General features: G+C 47.4%; 1 protein-coding gene across 1 annotated transcript in view; it reads left to right on the top strand.

The window, feature by feature from the left end:
- Positions 1–16,651, top strand: part of LOC133440519 (DENN domain-containing protein 4B-like) — a 50,007-nt gene extending 33,356 nt beyond the window's left edge. Inside the window, exons 10-29 of the mRNA XM_061717791.1 lie at positions 1,033–1,208; positions 2,372–2,472; positions 3,068–3,283; positions 4,272–4,417; positions 5,436–5,569; positions 5,791–5,905; positions 6,555–6,761; positions 7,763–7,891; positions 8,014–8,158; positions 8,249–8,401; positions 9,599–9,869; positions 10,929–11,235; positions 12,457–12,561; positions 12,638–12,813; positions 12,935–13,091; positions 13,845–14,084; positions 14,631–14,727; positions 14,806–14,971; positions 16,142–16,200; positions 16,453–16,651. Of these exons, the coding sequence (XP_061573775.1) occupies positions 1,033–1,208; positions 2,372–2,472; positions 3,068–3,283; positions 4,272–4,417; positions 5,436–5,569; positions 5,791–5,905; positions 6,555–6,761; positions 7,763–7,891; positions 8,014–8,158; positions 8,249–8,401; positions 9,599–9,869; positions 10,929–11,235; positions 12,457–12,561; positions 12,638–12,813; positions 12,935–13,091; positions 13,845–14,084; positions 14,631–14,727; positions 14,806–14,971; positions 16,142–16,200; positions 16,453–16,598 (3,246 nt within the window). The 3' untranslated portion in view covers positions 16,599–16,651. The remainder of the gene's footprint in view (positions 1–1,032; positions 1,209–2,371; positions 2,473–3,067; positions 3,284–4,271; positions 4,418–5,435; positions 5,570–5,790; positions 5,906–6,554; positions 6,762–7,762; positions 7,892–8,013; positions 8,159–8,248; positions 8,402–9,598; positions 9,870–10,928; positions 11,236–12,456; positions 12,562–12,637; positions 12,814–12,934; positions 13,092–13,844; positions 14,085–14,630; positions 14,728–14,805; positions 14,972–16,141; positions 16,201–16,452) is intronic.
- The last annotated feature ends 441 nt before the right edge of the window (positions 16,652–17,092 follow it).

Below are 17,092 nucleotides of genomic sequence, written 5' to 3'. Positions count from 1 at the left end.
CAGACGAATTTGTGATCAATTCCCGCCAAGCCGAGCTTCCAACTTCTCCAAGGTCTTCTCCATCTTGCCAATGAGCTCAAAGACGCCGCCAGCCTGAGATTCTGTTCGAGAATCACATCCAGCTTACGGCTTTGCTCCCCCAGCGTTAAAGTCTGAGTGTTGATCGCCTTGCTTGATCCTTCAGCCACGTCCGGCAGCTCTGAAAGAGCCAGAACAGCTGTCGACGACTTACGCGATTGTCGGTAGACCAGGAATCCCCCTCCTCCGATCAAGAGAAATCCTGCTATCATGAATCCAATTATAACTTATAACTTACACCTCCCAACCAATCAGAATCCAGTATTCACACAGACCGTGGTATATAGAGTTGTGTGTCATCAGCATAAGTATGGTAGGAAATGTTATGATGTTCCATAATCTGAGCTAGCGGTAGCATATAGATGTTGAATAGAGGCGGTCCGAGAATGGACCCCTGAGGAACCCCACATGTGATCTTGGTTCTCTTAGACCAGGCGTCGGCAACCCAAAATGTTGAAAGATCCGTGTTGGACCAAAAACACAAAAAACAAATATGTCTGGAGCTGCAAAAATGAAAAGTCTTTTATCAGCCTTAGAATGAAGAAACAGATGCTGCATGTTTCTATATTAGTTAGAACTGGGGGAGATTTTTTTTTCATTATGCACTTCGAGAAAAAAGTCGAAATGTTGAGATTAAAAAGGAAAGGAAAAAAGAAAAAAAAAGGTCAAACATTTTTGAAAAAGCTCCAGGAGCCACCAGGGCGGCGCTAAAGAGCCGCGGGTTGCCGACCCCCGTCTTAGACTCAGAGTTTCCAATTGACACAAAAAAGGCCCTATCCTGCAGGTAATATTTAAACCATTGAAGCACAGTGCGGTAAGTCCCACCCACTTTTCTACACACAAACATACTCACACATGTACACACACACTGGTCTGTCCTGGTCCTGGTTCTGACCCGGTCCCGGTTCTGTTCCTGGTACTAACCCGTTCCCGTTCCCGGTCCTGTCCCCCCAGATGTCGTTCCCGCTGCGCTGGCTCTGCCCCTACATCCCGCTGTGCCCCCTGCAGATGGCTGACGTGCTGCTGGCCCCCATGCCCTTCATCGTGGGGGTTCACTCCAGCTACTTCGACCTGTACGACCCCCCGGCAGAGGTTCTGTGTGTGGACCTGGACACCAACACCATCTTCCAGTGAGTACCCGGTCCTACCGGTCCCCCAGTACCCCGGTTCTCCGAGTCCACCAATGTGTGGGACCTGCGTGAAGCTGCCCCCCCCCCCCCCCCCCACGCAAAACTCAGTGAAAATATTCTCAATCGTTTGTGCAGAAAGAAGTTTCGTTTGTGCTGCTTTAGTTTTGAAGATTTAACGGGTTCGTTATGACACGATGACGTCACGCAGCCCCGTGGAGACGCATTCTGGAATAACGGAACCTTGAGAGATGATGCATCACAGCTGAAAGATTTTGTAATTGGAATTTTTTTTTTTTTTTTTTTTTTTTAAGTGGAGAGAGTTTTTTGAAACTTCATCCTACACCCTTTCAAACAGGAAATATGTATTTACATATAGATTTGTCTCTTTAATTTGCTTTGTTTTGCTTATGGTTTTCTTTGTTTTTTTTTTTTGTATATACATTTTATGTATTCTGATTATTTTATTTTTGTTTTAACCTGTTTGAATAAATAATTAAATGAATGAAATTAAATGAAAATGAACGGTGCGTTTTGTAAAAAACGTCCAAAATGTAATAACTTTCTCATTTCATTTTGTAATAAAGCCGCATTTTGTAATAAATTTTGCCACATTATGTAATAAGTTATTACATTATGAGAAGATTATTATAAAATGCACTTGCAACTTTTTTATTCTCTAGAAAATGTAATAACATGGTGCATTATGTAATAACAATTCTAAAGCAGAGTTTATTTGTTTGTTATTGGCCTATATAATTCCAAACTTCAAATAGGAAACTAAAGTTATATTTGGAGTTTTATACATAGATTTATTGGGCTACATAACTCTAAGGGCAATTGCATAAAAAACAACAAAAGTCACTCTTGTATAAATTCATTCATTACATTTCCTAGAAAATAAAAAAGTTGCAAGTGGATTTTATAATGATCTTCTCAAAATGCAATAATTTATTACAAAATGAAATAAAAAAGTTATTACATTTTGGACGTTTATTACAAAATGCACCGTTATTACAAAATCAACAGGGCCAGCTTCTCGCAGGTCCCGGGTCAGAACCGGGTCCACCAGTTCTGATCCGGCTCTGATCCGGCTCTGATCCAGTTCTGATCCGGCTCTGATCCAGTTCTGATCCGGTTCTGATTCCCCGTCTGCTCCTCCACAGGTCCGAGGTCAAGAATCCGTTGTCATGGCGATCGTTGCTGAGGAAACCCGTCAAGTCGCTGTTCCACACGCTGAGCAGCCTGTACCGGACCCTGGAGAAGAGTGAGTCCCCGGAACCGGGTCCCCCGGAACCGGCTCACCCGGGTCACACGACACTCACTAGTCCAGTTTAAAGTGATACACAGGCTGCACCTTTTAAAAGCAAAACTTTCTAAAATATATCCACAAATTAACCCCATATGTGACAGATGTAAATTAGAGGATGCAACATTAATCCACATGTTTTAGCTCAAACATGTCAGAGTCAGAATCATTATTATTATTATTATTTTGTGTAGCCTCATGATACTTCATTTGTTCTTTTTGTATATTCTATTCTGTTTAAAGGTAAAAGATAATCTTTCTGCTTCAAGCCCAGACCTTTTCGGTCAAAATAATCACCATGTTGACCAAAGAAAAACCTGTGTTATCTTGTTCGTTGATTTTTATGCTTGTGATTGACCGAAATAAATATTAACTAACTAAAAAAGAATTGTAGTGTTGTAAAATGTCACTAAGTTGAGTTAAGCCTAACATCATTGAGTGACGGCAAGTTGAGGGAAGTTCGCTGTGGGGAGGGAATGTTTAAGTGAAAATCAATAAAAAGAACTCTGAAAGAACCAGGTTCTGACCCTGTTCCCCCCCGGTTCTGTCCCAGTCTGCAGCCCGGGCCAGGAGGAGGCCACGCTGGAGTTCCTGCTCACCGACTACGACCAGATCTACCGGCGGCAGAAGCAGCTGGAGCTGGAGATCCAGGAGGCTTTTCTGCGCTTCATGAGCTGCCTGCTACGCGGCTACCGCTCCTTCCTGCTGCCCATCACGACCGCGCCGTCCGACACCGCCACGGACTGCAGCTCTCTCTTCAACCTGCAGGGTGCGCTAGTCAGAATAAAGTCCTAACGTTAGGACTGCAGCTCTCTCTTCAACCTGCAGGGTGCGCTAGTCCACAATAAAGTCCTAACGTTAGGACTGCAGCTCTCTCTTCAACCTGCAGGGTGCGCTAGTCCACAATAAAGTCCTAGCATTAGGACTGCAGCTCTCTCTTCAACCTGCAGGGTGCGCTAGTCCACAATAAAGTCCTAACGTTAGAACTGCAGCTCTCTCTTCAACCTGCAGGGTCTGTAGTCCAGAATAAAGTCGTAATATTACGACTTTATTCTCGTAATATTATGAGAATAAAGTCGTAAAATTACGAGAATAAAGTCATAATATTATGAGAATTAAGTCGTAATATTATGAGAATTAAGTCGTAAAATTACGAGAATAAAGTCGTAAAATTACGAGAATAAAGTCGTAATTTCTGAGAATAAAGTCGTAAAATTACGAGAATAAAGTCGTAATTTCTGAGAATAAAGTCGTAACATTACGAGAATAAAGTCGTAACATTACGAGAATAAAGTCGTAAAATTATGATGATAAAGTCGTAAAATTACGAGAATAATATTATATACTATAATAATATTATTCTATAATAATATTATAGAGTAATATCTGAGCGTAGGCTAGCTGTTGTTAGCTTCCTGTTAGCCGCGCTTCTTTCTCCTCCAGCACAAACGTCTCTTCAGCCGCCGGCGCCGCCCAAAACGATTATCTTATAATAAACACATCAACTGTCTGTGTTGTTAAATACAATTATTAATGATTTAATAAATAATATATGTTAAAAACATTAATAACTAGGTGTGTCCCGATACCTTTTTGGCCAATACCGATTTTTTTTAAATGACGTGATCGGGCCTGCTGGCTATTGTAGTCCTGATCGATCTGGACTACACTAGCCAGCAGGCTTGGTCCTGGTCCCGATCCCGGTTCTGGTCCAGACCCGGTCCAGGACCTGACCCGTCTCCTCCTCTCCCCCCCAGGGTTCCTGAAGTCCCGGGACCGGAACCAGCAGAAGTTCTACACCCAGATGTCCCGGACCCAGATGTTCACCCAGTTCATCGAGGAATGTTCCTTCGTCAGCGACCGACACGCCTGCCTGGAGTTCTTCGACGAGTGTGTGCAGAAGGTCAGAAACTCAAAAAGGTTTTAGTCTAGTTTTAATCGACGAAAACTCAAAGGTTTTAGTCGATGAAAACTCAAAAAGGTTTTGTCTAATTTTAGTCGTACTAAATTCTATTACTCCATATATGCAGTGGTGCATCACTCCATAGATGCATCACTCCATAGATGCATCACTCCATAGATGCATCACTCCATAGATGCATCTATGGAGTGATGCATCACTCCATAGATGCATCACTCCATAGGTGCATCACTCCATAGATGCATCACTGCATAGATGCATCACTCCATAGATGCATCTATGGAGTGATGCATCTATGGAGTGATGCATCACTCCATAGATGCATCACTCCATAGATGCATCACTCCATAGATGCATCTATGGAGTGATGCATCACTCCATAGATGCATCACTCCATAGATGCATCACTGCATAGATGCATCACTCCATAGATGCATCTATGGAGTGATGCATCTATGGAGTGATGCATCACTCCATAGATGCATCACTCCATAGATGCATCACTCCATAGATGCATCTATGGAGTGATGCATCTATGGAGTGATGCATCACTCCATAGATGCATCACTCCATAGATGCATCACTCCATAGATGCATCACTCCATAGATGCATCACTCCATAGATGCATCTATGGAGTGGTGCACCACTCCATAGATGCATCACTCCATAGATGCATCACTCCATAGATGCATCACTCCATAGATGCATCACTCCATAGATGCATCACTCCATAGATGCATCACTCCATAGATGCAGTGATGCATGCATCTGTCCTCAGATCCACCAACGCTGCTTCACACTGAATAATATCAAATACATCAATGTAGCGATGCAGTGATGGTTACGGCATCACTGCATCGCTACATTGGGTCACTACATGACGCATGCAGTGACCCCTCACTTGGGTCCTTGAATGAATGCTGACTGGTCCTGACCGGTTCTCCCGGTCCTGACCGGTTCTCCTGGTTCTGACCGGTTCTAACCCGTCCGTGTCTCCAGGTGGACGTGGAGAAACCCGAGGACGTCCGTCTGATCGACCTGGACGAGACTCACGGTGGAGAACACACGGTGTTCATCATGCCCCCCGAGGAACCGCAGGAGGAGGACGGGTCTGAGAGCCCCGCCCTCTACAGGTGAGCCCCAGGGTCCTAGTGCCCGCCCTCTACAGGTGAGACCGGCAGGTCGTCCTCTGACTGACTTGGTTCTGGTTCTGACCTGGTTCTGACCCTGGTCCTGGTCCTGGTTCTGGTCCTGGTCCTGGTCCTGGTTCTGACCTGGTCCTGGTTCTGGTCCTGGTCCTGGTTCTGACCTGGTCCTGGTTCTGGTTCTGACCCGGCCTCTCCTCCTCCTCCAGCTACGAGACCTTCCCCACCCTGAGGCCAGAACTGTTTGAGCGACCGCAGGACCAGCTCCGCCTCCCGGCCAGAGGCTCCGCCCCCAGCAGCCCCGCCCCCCGCCGCACCAAGCAGGTACCGCAGATATGAGATTAAAATGTGATTAATTAGATTAATTAATTATAAATCCTGTAATTAATTAGATTAATTATAAATCCTGTAATTAATTAGATTAATTAATTATAAATCCTGTAATTAATTAGATAAATTAAATATAAATCCTGTAATTAGATTAATTAATTATAAATCCTGTAATTAATTAGATAAATTAAATATAAATCCTGTAATTAGATTAATTATACATCCTGTAATTAATTAGATTAATTAATTATAAATCCTGTAATTAATTAGATTAATTATAAATCCTGTAATTAATTAATTAGATTAATTAATTATAAATCCTGTAATTAATTAGATAAAATAAATATAAATCCTGTAATTAGATTAATTAATTATAAATCATGTAATTAATTAGATAAATTAAATATAAATCCTGTAATTAGATGAATTAATTATAAATCCTGTAATTAGATTAATTATACATCCTGTAATTAATTAGATTAATTAATTATAAATCCTGTAATTAATTTGATTAATTAATTATAAATCCTGACATTAATTAGATACATTTCTTTAATGGCCTGACAGCACTAGTCTGACCCGGTTTCCGGCTGGTTGCTGGTAGGACCTGGACCTGGTTCTGACCCGGTTTCCCCCCCTGCAGGAGATCAAGCTGGCCCAGAAACAGGCCCAGAAGTACTCGTCGGTGCCGGACATGTGGTCCAAGGTTCTGCTGGGCCACGTGTACGGACTCTGGTTCCTCTACCTGCCCACCTTCGTCCGGGCCGAGCCGGCCAAGGTTCCGGCCCTGCACGCTGCCTACGACGTGCTGAAGCACATGGAGACCCGGAAGGTGGTGCTGCCGGACGAGGTGAGGGGTCTGGGGGGGCGGGGGTCTGGACCGGGTCTGGGGGGGGTCGACCCGTTGGGTGGGACGCTCACGTTACTCTGGATATATATATATATATGTGTGTGTGTGTATGTATGTATGTATGTATATATATAATGTGTATATACACTGGTCTCAGCACAATTGACCAAATTTTTGCAACCAGAAGTCAGGGGGTTAGGGAGCCCTCCTGCCCCGATGGGAGGTTTTTTACTGGATACAGTTTGGTGATCCTGTCTGTCGAGGACGTTGAAGATGCTTCATAATTGGATTTATGATAGCAGGATTTCTCCTGATCGGAGGAGGGGGATTCCTGGTCTACCGACAAACGCGTAAGTCGTCGACAGCTGTTCTGGCTCTTTCAGAGCTGCCGGACGTGGCTGAAGGATCAAGCAAGGTGATCAACACTCAGACTTTAACGCTGGGGGAGCAAAGCCGTAAGCTGGATGTGATTCTTGAACAGAATCTCAGGCTGGCGGCGTCTTTGAGCTCATTGGATAAGATGGAGAAGACCTTGGAGAAGTTGGAAGCTCGGCTTGGCGGGAATTGATCACAAATTCGTCTGATTGGAGTCGCCATTGATGAACCAGAGACTGAAGGCAGACGGAAAATTACTGAGTCTGTCTGTTTTCAATATAATAGTTGATTCTATAATCTGACCTTGACAGGGCGGTTTGGCCGATCGCTCTGGTCACAATCTCCCTGGTGGAATGTAAACAAGGTGACTCTGCCCCCACTAACCCTCCCCTCTCAGGAACATCTGTGGACCTGTTTCAGAACTGACCGAGCCGTCTGATAACATCAAGGACATATATATAAATATATATATATATTTATTTGTTTTGTTTTGTGTGTACCAGGTGTGTTACCGGATCCTCATGTATATATAAATGTGTGTGTGTATGTATATATATATTTATTTGTGTGTGTGTGTGTGTGTGTGTGTATATATTTATAAATATATATATTTGTGTGTGTACCAGGTGTGTTACCGGATCCTCATGCAGCTCTGTGGTCAGTACGGTCAGCCGGTCCTGGCGGTTCGGGTCATGTTGGAGATGAAGAAGGCTGGAGTTACACCCAACACCATCACCTACGGATACTACAACAAGGTACACACACACACACACACACACACACACACACACACACACACACACACACACACTGGGTCCAGACCCAGCAGTGGTCTCCCCCCCCGCCCCCCGTCCTAACCATCTCCCCCCACCTCCAGGCCGTGCTGGAGTGCAAGTGGCCGTCCACCAACCAGGGCGGGCGTCTCCGCTGGGCCAAGCTCCGGAACGTCCTGCTGGCTGTGGCCCAGTTCAGACGACCAATCAGGCGGCGGCAGAAGAGCGGCTCGGTGGGCAGCAGAGGAGGTGGGTGGTGTTGGAGGGTGTGGGGGGGGGGTAGATCCTCCAGGTCCTCCAGGACCGAACATAAACCTGGTTCCCTCTGCTCGTTCCCAGAAGCCGTGGCTACGCCCGACCCCAGGCCCCGCCCACACTCCTCCCTGATTCGCCAGGCCAGCTGGAGCGGTTTGAGTGAAAGCTCCAGCCACGAGTCCCTGACTGGTCCGTTGGTGAAAAGCAGCAGCCTGAGCAGCATGAAGACGTCCAGCAGTAAGAACCTGTTAGCTGCAGAGATGCAGGGATGGGTAACTGCATAACTGCAGGGATGCAGGGATGCATGGATGCAGTGGTGCATGCAGCTGTTCTCAGATCCACCAATGCTGCTTCACACTGAATAATAGAAAATACTTCACCATCATCCATCTTCACACTGCATCACTGCATCACTGCATCCCTGAACTAATGCATTGCTCCATCACTGCATTCACTGCTGAATTGCTCCATTAAGGTTGAGTTATGGTTCTGCGTCAAAACGACGCTGTGCCTACGGCGTGTGGTACGCTTCATACACGCCGTCACTGACCTGCACCTCCCAAAAATTGTAACTATGCTTCAAGGCGACGCAGACCACACGCAGACGGAGAGGGCTGTGATTGGTTCTTGGAAGCAACGCATTTCCGGTTTCCAGTTTGAAGCAGTCGTGACCTTTCAGCCTCTTTTCTTCGTGTATGTGTGATTTTTTTTGTTTTGGTTTTTTGCACAATAGTTGTCCTTATCTCTTTGATTCACTGTGACCGGAAAAAGTTGGATAAACCATTCAGGAAAAGAACGTGACCTAGCGGCCGCGGGGGGAACTGCACCGTGGAGAAATGGAGTGACGGAGAAGTCTAAAGGTTCACGATGGTGACGGCATCACGGTGATGCCGTAGGCACGGCGTCGATTTGACACAGAACCATAATTCAAGCTTTACTGCAGTACCGTATTTTCCGCACTATAAGGCGCACCTAAAAACCTTCAATTTTTTCAAAAGCTGACCATGTGCCTTATATATGGATCAATATTGAGCCGCAACAGATTTTGCAACTCGAAAATAATAAAACAGTTGTTTATTCATTTTGGGAGTGAATGGAGTTGTCAGAAAGCTGATTTGTAATCTATTTTAAAATTTGACTGACCTATCTGACTGTTTTGTTGATATTCCCTTTAGCGCAGCACCGTCTAATGGATGCTAACATAACCCCAGCTCTACTGTAGCGCCTTAGAATGCGGTGCGCCTTATAGTGCGGAAAATACGGTACTTCAGTAATGCAGTGACCCAATGCAGCGATGGTCACTGCATTACTGCATGCATTACTGAATGCAGTGATGGAGCCGTGCATCATGCAGTGCTGCATGTCTCCATCACTGCAGTGATTGTTGGTCCAGTCCTCCGTCCTCAGATCCACCTCCTCCTCTCTGTCCATCAGGAACCAGAACCTCCAGTAAAACCCTCCAGACTGCAGAGACCAACGGCTGCAGGGACCCCGGTAGCTCCAAGCCCCCCCTGGGCCGGCGGGACGCCTCCCCGCGGCCGGGGCCCCCCGGTGGTCCGGTGGCCCCCCCCAGGGGGACGGCCCTTTCCGGGGGGGTCCGGGTCCCCCGCAGCCAGGTCTGCCTGTCCACCTTCTACAAGGACTGTGGGCGGCCCAGCGAGCCGGAGCCGGACTGCAGCTGCCAGCCGGAGGACCGGGACGCCAGGTGGGTGGTGTCTCCCCAGGGTCTGGTTAGGGCCCCCCAGGTCTGGTTAGGCCCCCCCAGGCCCCGTTAGGGCCCTGTAGCACCCTATAATGTACTAATTTCACCCTATAATGTAATAATTTCCTGAAAATGTAATACAATTTGCACTTAACTCAATCGAAAATGTAATAAAATCCAATAATGTAATAAAATATCCTGACTGATATTGTAATAAGATTTTTACAGATAATGTAATACCTTATTACATTATTGGGAATTTATTAAATTTTTATTTATTATTTTGTTATTTTTTATTTTTATTTTTTTTATTTATTATTTTTTTATTATTATGTTTATTATTTTTTTATTTTATTATTTTTTTAAATTTATTACATTTTTAGGTGGGTCTTTTTTTCAAAACTGATAATGTAATACTTGACAGATAATGTAATTGCAGACTTTGAGTAGCATGTAATAAATTCCCAGTAATGTAATAAAATGTAAAATGTAATAAAGACATATATATATATATATATATATATATATATATATATATATATATATATGTATATATATATATATATATATATATATATATATGATTGAGAAAACTCCATTAACAGGTGATAATAATCTACTTTTGACAATAACTGTTTAGTCTACAACTCTACATAAATGATTCCCATGAGTCATGTGACTAATGTCAATTTTAGAGCGGAAAACCAGCTAGCTAGCTGTTTAAAAAAGAAAATTAGTTGCTAAATTGACTTGTATATTTCATATTTAACGCTAGTTAGACCTGAAGGATAAATTAGTGACAATAACGAAGCCTAAAGCTGGAGATTGTAACGTTCCAGCTCGGCCTAACGTTACTCCTTCCACGTCTGACGAGGACAAAGTTTCATCAACCGTAAACACGTGTAGCTAATAACCCAGTCAGGAACTGGTTAATAAGGTGATAGAAGCAGAATAAAACACATTAAACAGTTTTTATTATAATAACCCAGTCAGGAACTGGAGAATAAGGTGAAATAAGCAGAATAACACAGTTATTCTAAGCCCCCACCTCTCTGGTTCCAGGTCCTCGGAGTCCCGGGAGACCCTGTCCCGGTCCAAGGTGGTGGACGAGAACTCCAACACGGTGTCGTCTCCGAGCCGCGGGGGTCTGGCGGGGAAACTGCAGCAGCTGCTGACGCCGACCAAGCACCGCGCCTCGGTGCGCCGCGCCGCCAGCGTGGGCGACCGCCGGCCCGGCGGGGGAGGGGGGGGAGGAGGAGGAGGGACGGGCATCGGCCGACGCGTCTCCGACCAGAGACAGTCCAGGAAAGCTCAGGTCACGGAGACGCTGCTGAAGGCCAAGGAGAGGCTGGTCAACGCCACCTCAGAGGTGCGTCCGCCTTACCGTCTCTTACAACCAACGCACATGGGATTGCCAAGGACCTCACGATACAATACACATCACGATACGATATTGCGATATCCAAATTTTACGATATATTGCGATATATAAAGTTTGCTGAAAACTGTAAAAAGCTTTATGGATCTTAAAATCCGAGTTGCTCGTTCATCAGATTATAGTGACAATTCATGGGACAAACTGAGTCAAAACAATGTTTTGACTGGCGACAATTGTCGATAATGGAATTCATCGTCGACAATTTTGACTATCAATTTTTGTCGACAACGTATACAATAAAGTCGTATTAGATTTACAACCCGTCTGAAATTTTTTTTTTTTTTTACAATCGATATTCCCCCTGTCTGGTGAAAAGATGCGGCCTGCTCACTCCTCAGGTTTAGAAGGAGACCTGAGCTCAGTGCAGGAACTCCCGGGGTTGCTAGAGGGAGCAATGCCCAGGACTGTCACTTAGGTAGGAACACTGGCTGATGAAATGGGAAAAAATCGGAGGGAAAAAAAATCAATATTCAAATTTTGAATATCGATATTGAATCAGCTGGAAAAGTATCGCGATATATTGCCATATCGATATTTTTGCCCACCCCTACAATGCACCTATCCCGGTGCCAAGAGCGTGGACGCCACTGGTCACCAGACAATCAAATCCAACACTGGAAGTGTTGAGGAATTTATCAAAATCAGTTCATAAGTCCGCTTGTGAGTAGTGAGTTTTATTCAGTAGCCGGCGGGGAGCACGTCTACACAGACCAGGGTCTGGTTGAAATGCTGACCCAGATTGATTTGGCTACAGGGTTTTTATACAAAAGTTCAATCAACAAAAGACAGGAATAAACAAGCCAAGTGAGAGACAAAAAGTAATTTACAGTCAGGTGTGATCTTTCAGTTTGGAACTACCCCCTGAGGAGTCAGGAAGTCCATAAATGGATCCTCCGTGGATCAAGTCCTCGTCCCTGCAGGAGCTGGAAGTTGAAGCCACTTCCACGGTGCCATCTCAGCAGGGATGCAAGACGCCGGAACTTGTGTGACAATGTGTCAAGCGGGGGTATGAGGCTGGGGCAACCTGCAAGGCGTCGTTCACCTGCAGGGGTTTCAGGAAACTGGAACTTGCATGACAATGCGTCTCGACAGAAGTTAGTAAGAAAACGGTCAGAAACCGTTTCCTCACACTCGTCTGGTTTTTCTCCTCAGAGCTCGTTGTCGGTAGGAAGTGACCTGGACCTGACGGACACGCCCCCCCCGGCGTTCCCGCTCCGCCGGTCCTGGGACGGCGGCCAGGAGGGAGCCGGGATGGAGGTAGGCGGGTCGGCGGGTCACTGGGTGGGGGTTCCGGGTTCCGACCCGGGCCAGCACTAACGGTCCTCGTCTCCAGGTGCTGATGTCCAGCTGCTCGCTGTGCCGCAGCTGCAACTCTCTGGTCTACGACGAGGAGATCATGGCCGGCTGGACGTCCGACGACTCCAACCTCAACTCGTCCTGCCCGTTCTGCTCCGCCTCCTTCGTGCCCTTCCTGAACGCCGAGATCTGCGACCTCGGACCCGTCAGCAGGTACGACCGTCCGCCGTCCTGGTTCGGTCCGGCTCACGACATCTGGACGTAGAACTGGTTCCAACCTCGACCAGTCCAGACCTCTATAGTCTCGGTCTGACGTGTCCCCCGTCCCCCCCAGTGCGGAGCGCTGCCACTGGAACCTGGAGGACGAGGTGGAGAGCGCCGTGAGGCCCCCCAGCACCCAGGGGACCCCCCCCCGGCACCAGTGCAACGGCCTGAGCGACGACTCCAGCTCCGAGACCAGCAGCTACTCGGAGACCAGCAGAACCACCACGGTAACGTAGAAACCCCCTCCCACACCGCTCCGACTATCAAAATATCGACCAATCAGAAGAAGGGGTGGGGCTGATTTGCACCAATTGTGTTCAAGGACTCAAAACTGAGTCTGATGACACCACCCACGACTCTCTATGTCAAACCATTCAAAAGTTATGACAGAAAGTAGGAACTATCAAATATGGACAAATCAGATGAAGGGGGGGGCGCGCTTTTTGGCGTCTATCGTCGCCACGGTAACGGTTTTGACTGAGAAAAGTAATGCGCACATTTTGATGTATAACACACCTGGGTGTACGTTACAGTTCGGGCCGTATTAACTGCCGAAGAAATGGCATAAATTGCGCCAAAATTACACGATTAATTCAAAATGGCCGACTTCCTGTTGGGTTTGGGCCATGGCTCCAAGAGAGTTTTCTTTAAGTTGCGACATGATACAGGTGTGTACCGATTTTCGCGCTTGTACGTCAAACCGTATTGTGGGGCTTGAGGAACAAAGTTTTCTAGGGGGCGCTGTTGAGCCGTTAGGCCACGCCCATTAATGCAAACCATGAATATCACATTTATCGCCAGGCCTGGTTTGTGTGCAAAATTTGGTGACTTTTGGGGCACGTTTAGGGGGAAAAAAGACCCTCATTTGGTCGGAAATAAAAATAAAAACGACGAGAACATTTCCTACAGATACAATAGTGATGATGATCTTTATTTATAATACCTTTGATTTTCTATAATACTGCTGTTATCCCCCCCAGGGCTCGCTGGCCGCCATGCCCCCCCAGGTGGCCGTGGCCTACCTGAGCCCACTGGTCCTGAGGAAGGAGCTTGAGAGTCTGCTGGAGAACGAGGGCGAGGCGGTTCTGGCCCAGAACCAGTTCCTGGAGAACCACTCCATCATCTTCTGGAACCTGCTCTGGTACTTCCAGAGACTGGGCCTGCCCTGCAACCTGCTGCAGCTGGTGAGGGGGTCGCCGCTGGTCAGACACTTCACCCAGGTGAGTTCTGCTGGGGGGGGCCAGGGAGGGGGGGGGGGGGGCTGGTTCACCCAGGTGAGTTCTGCTGCCCGGACGGGCCCCTTCTGGCACGACATACATGGTGCCCAGTGTGAGGCCTTTAACCTGTTAAATCTGTGTAAAATAATCTCATATTAATTTTGAAAAAGAAAAATGGCGGGGGCAGGTTCACCCAGATGAGTTCTGCTGCCCGACCGGGCCCTTTCTGGCACCACATACATGGTGCCCCGTGTGAGGCCTTTAATACACCATCTGTGTAAAATAATCCAATATTATTAAAAATGTTTTTTTTTTTTGTACTTTTAGTTTCGTTTTTAATTGTAATTCTTTTTATTTTAATTGTTTTTTTTTTTTGTTTATTGTTATTGATGTAATTGAAGTGCTTTGAAGTGGTCTGGTGTTGGTAAATGATATCAGATGTTTGTAAGACTTTCTCCAGAACCTTAAAACTGACCGAGACTCCTGAGACTTCCGTGACACCAGAGAGTCGCGAGAAACCCAACTAACGGTCCTAACATCTGTCCCCAGTCGGAGAATTCGGCGGTGAGAGTCCGGCTCCTCTGGGACACCCTGGCCCCCGACACGGACCAGTGGCCCCCCCTCTACATCCTGTGGAGGATCCACAGTGAGTCTGAGACACCTGTAGCAGTATCAGGTGAGGTGGGCGGAGCCTGCTCTCACCTGCCCTCCCCCTCCCCCCCAGGTGGCGTCCAGAGGCGGAGCTACAGCTGGCGGAGGCACAACCACCCGTTCTCCCTGTCCTTCCTGGAGGAGGTGCTGCGCTGCGTCGGCATGAACGAGGTGCACAAGGCCGTCACCCTGTTCCTGGAGACGCTGGCCAAGCAGCCGGGGAACCCCAGGACCCAGAGGTGAGGGGGGGTCTGGGGACTGGGTGGTGGAACCCGCGCACCCAGAGGTGAGGGGGGGAGGACAAGAGTCTGGATCCAGACCCTAGAGGGCAAGTCGTTGGCGACTCATTGGCGAGTCCTGAGCGATTCGTTGGCGACTCGTTGGCGATTTGTTGGTGACTCGTTGGCGATTTGTTGGTGACTCGTTGGCGAGTCCTCTGCGACTCGTTGGCGAGTCCTCAGCGATTCGTTGGCGACTCGTTGGCGATTTGTTGGTAACTTGTTGGCGAGTCCTCTGCGATTCGTTGGCGACTCGTTGGCGATTTGTTGGTGACTCGTTGGCGAGTCCTCTGCGATTCGTTGGCGACTCGTTGGCGATTCGTTGGTAACTTGTTGGCGAGTCCTCTGCGACTCGTTGGCGAGTCCTCGGCGATTCGTCGGCGACTCGTTGGCGATTCGTTGGCGAGTCCTCAGCGATTCGTTGGCGACTCATTGGCGATTCGTTGGCGATTCGTTGGCGAGTCCTCGGCGATTCGTTGGCGACTCCTCTGCGAGTCCTTCTGCTCTTCGTCCTTCGGTTTCAGGGTCTTCAACCTTTTTTATCCTTGGATGAGAGAAAAACAGAGCAGGACCCGCTTGGAATTCTTATTTTTTTCCTTTTTTTAACGTGTCAAGTTTTAAGCCTGGCTTCTAATAACTTTTGAAGGTGTTTTATTCTGCTTATTTCACCTTATTAACCAATTCCTGACTGGTTTATTATAATAATAACTTTTGAATGTGTTTTATTCTGCTTCTATAATTCCTGACTGGGTTTTTAGCTACATGTGTTTACGGTTGATGAAACTTTGTCAGACGTGGAAGGAGTAACGTTAGGCCGAGCTGGAACGTTACAATCTCCAGCTTTAGGCTTCGTTATCGTCACTAATTTATCCATCAGGTCTAACTAGCGTTAAATAGGAAATAGACAAGTCCATCTAACAACAAAGTTTCTTTACTTAAACAGCTAGCTAGCTGGTTTTTCCGCTCTAAAGTTGACATTAGTCACATGACTGACGTCATGGGAATCATTTATGTCAAAAGTAGATTATTATCGCCTGTTAATATAACAGTCATAACACCTGTTATGACATCACAAGGGGGCGTGTCCAGGTTTCCTTCTGGTTCTGAATGCAGGTTTCTGTGTTTCTGCAGGAGTCTGTACCGGGAGTTCCTGTTCCTCACGCTGGCGGCGATGGGCAAGGACCACGTCGGTAAGACCGGCCCGCCGGGCCGTACGGGTCACGCTAGACCTGGACCCGGTCCTGCAGGTCCGGGTTTACGTAAAGTCTACGTAAAGTTTACGTAAAGTTTATGTAAAGTTTATGTAAAGTTTATGTAAAGTTTACATAAATTCCACCTAAAGTCTACGTAAAGTCTACGTAAAGTTTACCTAAAGTCTACATAAAGTTTACATAAAGTCTACGTTCCCTCCCCCGTCCCTGAACTACTTCCTGTCTCCACAGCTGCGTTTGATAAGAAGTACAAGGCGGCGTGTTCTCGTCTGGGCGGGACCCTGGGGAAGGAGGAGCTGCGGCGGCGGCGCGCTAACCCCCCCAGCGTCAAGGCCGTGGACTGCAGACGCAGCTTCCACCCGCCGCTGGAGTGCTGAGGCCCCGCCCACTGGGGGCGTGGCCACCTGGACCCGGCCCTCTGAAGCCCCGCCCACGGGGCGTGGCCACCTGGACCCCCAAGCCCCACCCACGGGGGCGTGGCCACCTGGACCCGAAGCCCCGCCTACTGGACGTTGGGTGGGGTCATAGGCTACTCCTCGGCGACTCGTTTGCGACTCTTTGGCGACTCGTTGGCGACTCATTGGCGACTCCTCTGCGAGTCCTCAGCGACTCGTTGGCGAGTCCTCTGCGAGTCCTCAGCGACTCGTTGGCGAGTCCTCTGCGACTCGTTGGCGATTCGTTGGCGACTCGTTGGCGACTCCTCTGTGAGTCCTCTGCGATTCGTTGGCGACTCGTTGGTGAGTCCTCGGCGAGTCCTCTGCGACTCGTTGGCGACTCCTCTGCGAGTCCTCTGCGACTCGTTGGCGATTCGTTGGCGACTCCTCTGCGAGTCCTCTGCGACTCGTTGGCGATTCGTTGGCGACTCCTTCTG

The sequence above is a fragment of the Cololabis saira genome, chromosome 3, assembly GCF_033807715.1.
Source record: "Cololabis saira isolate AMF1-May2022 chromosome 3, fColSai1.1, whole genome shotgun sequence".
Classification (NCBI taxonomy): Eukaryota; Metazoa; Chordata; class Actinopteri; order Beloniformes; family Belonidae; genus Cololabis; species Cololabis saira.
This window is presented reverse-complemented; position numbering and strand designations above follow the sequence as displayed.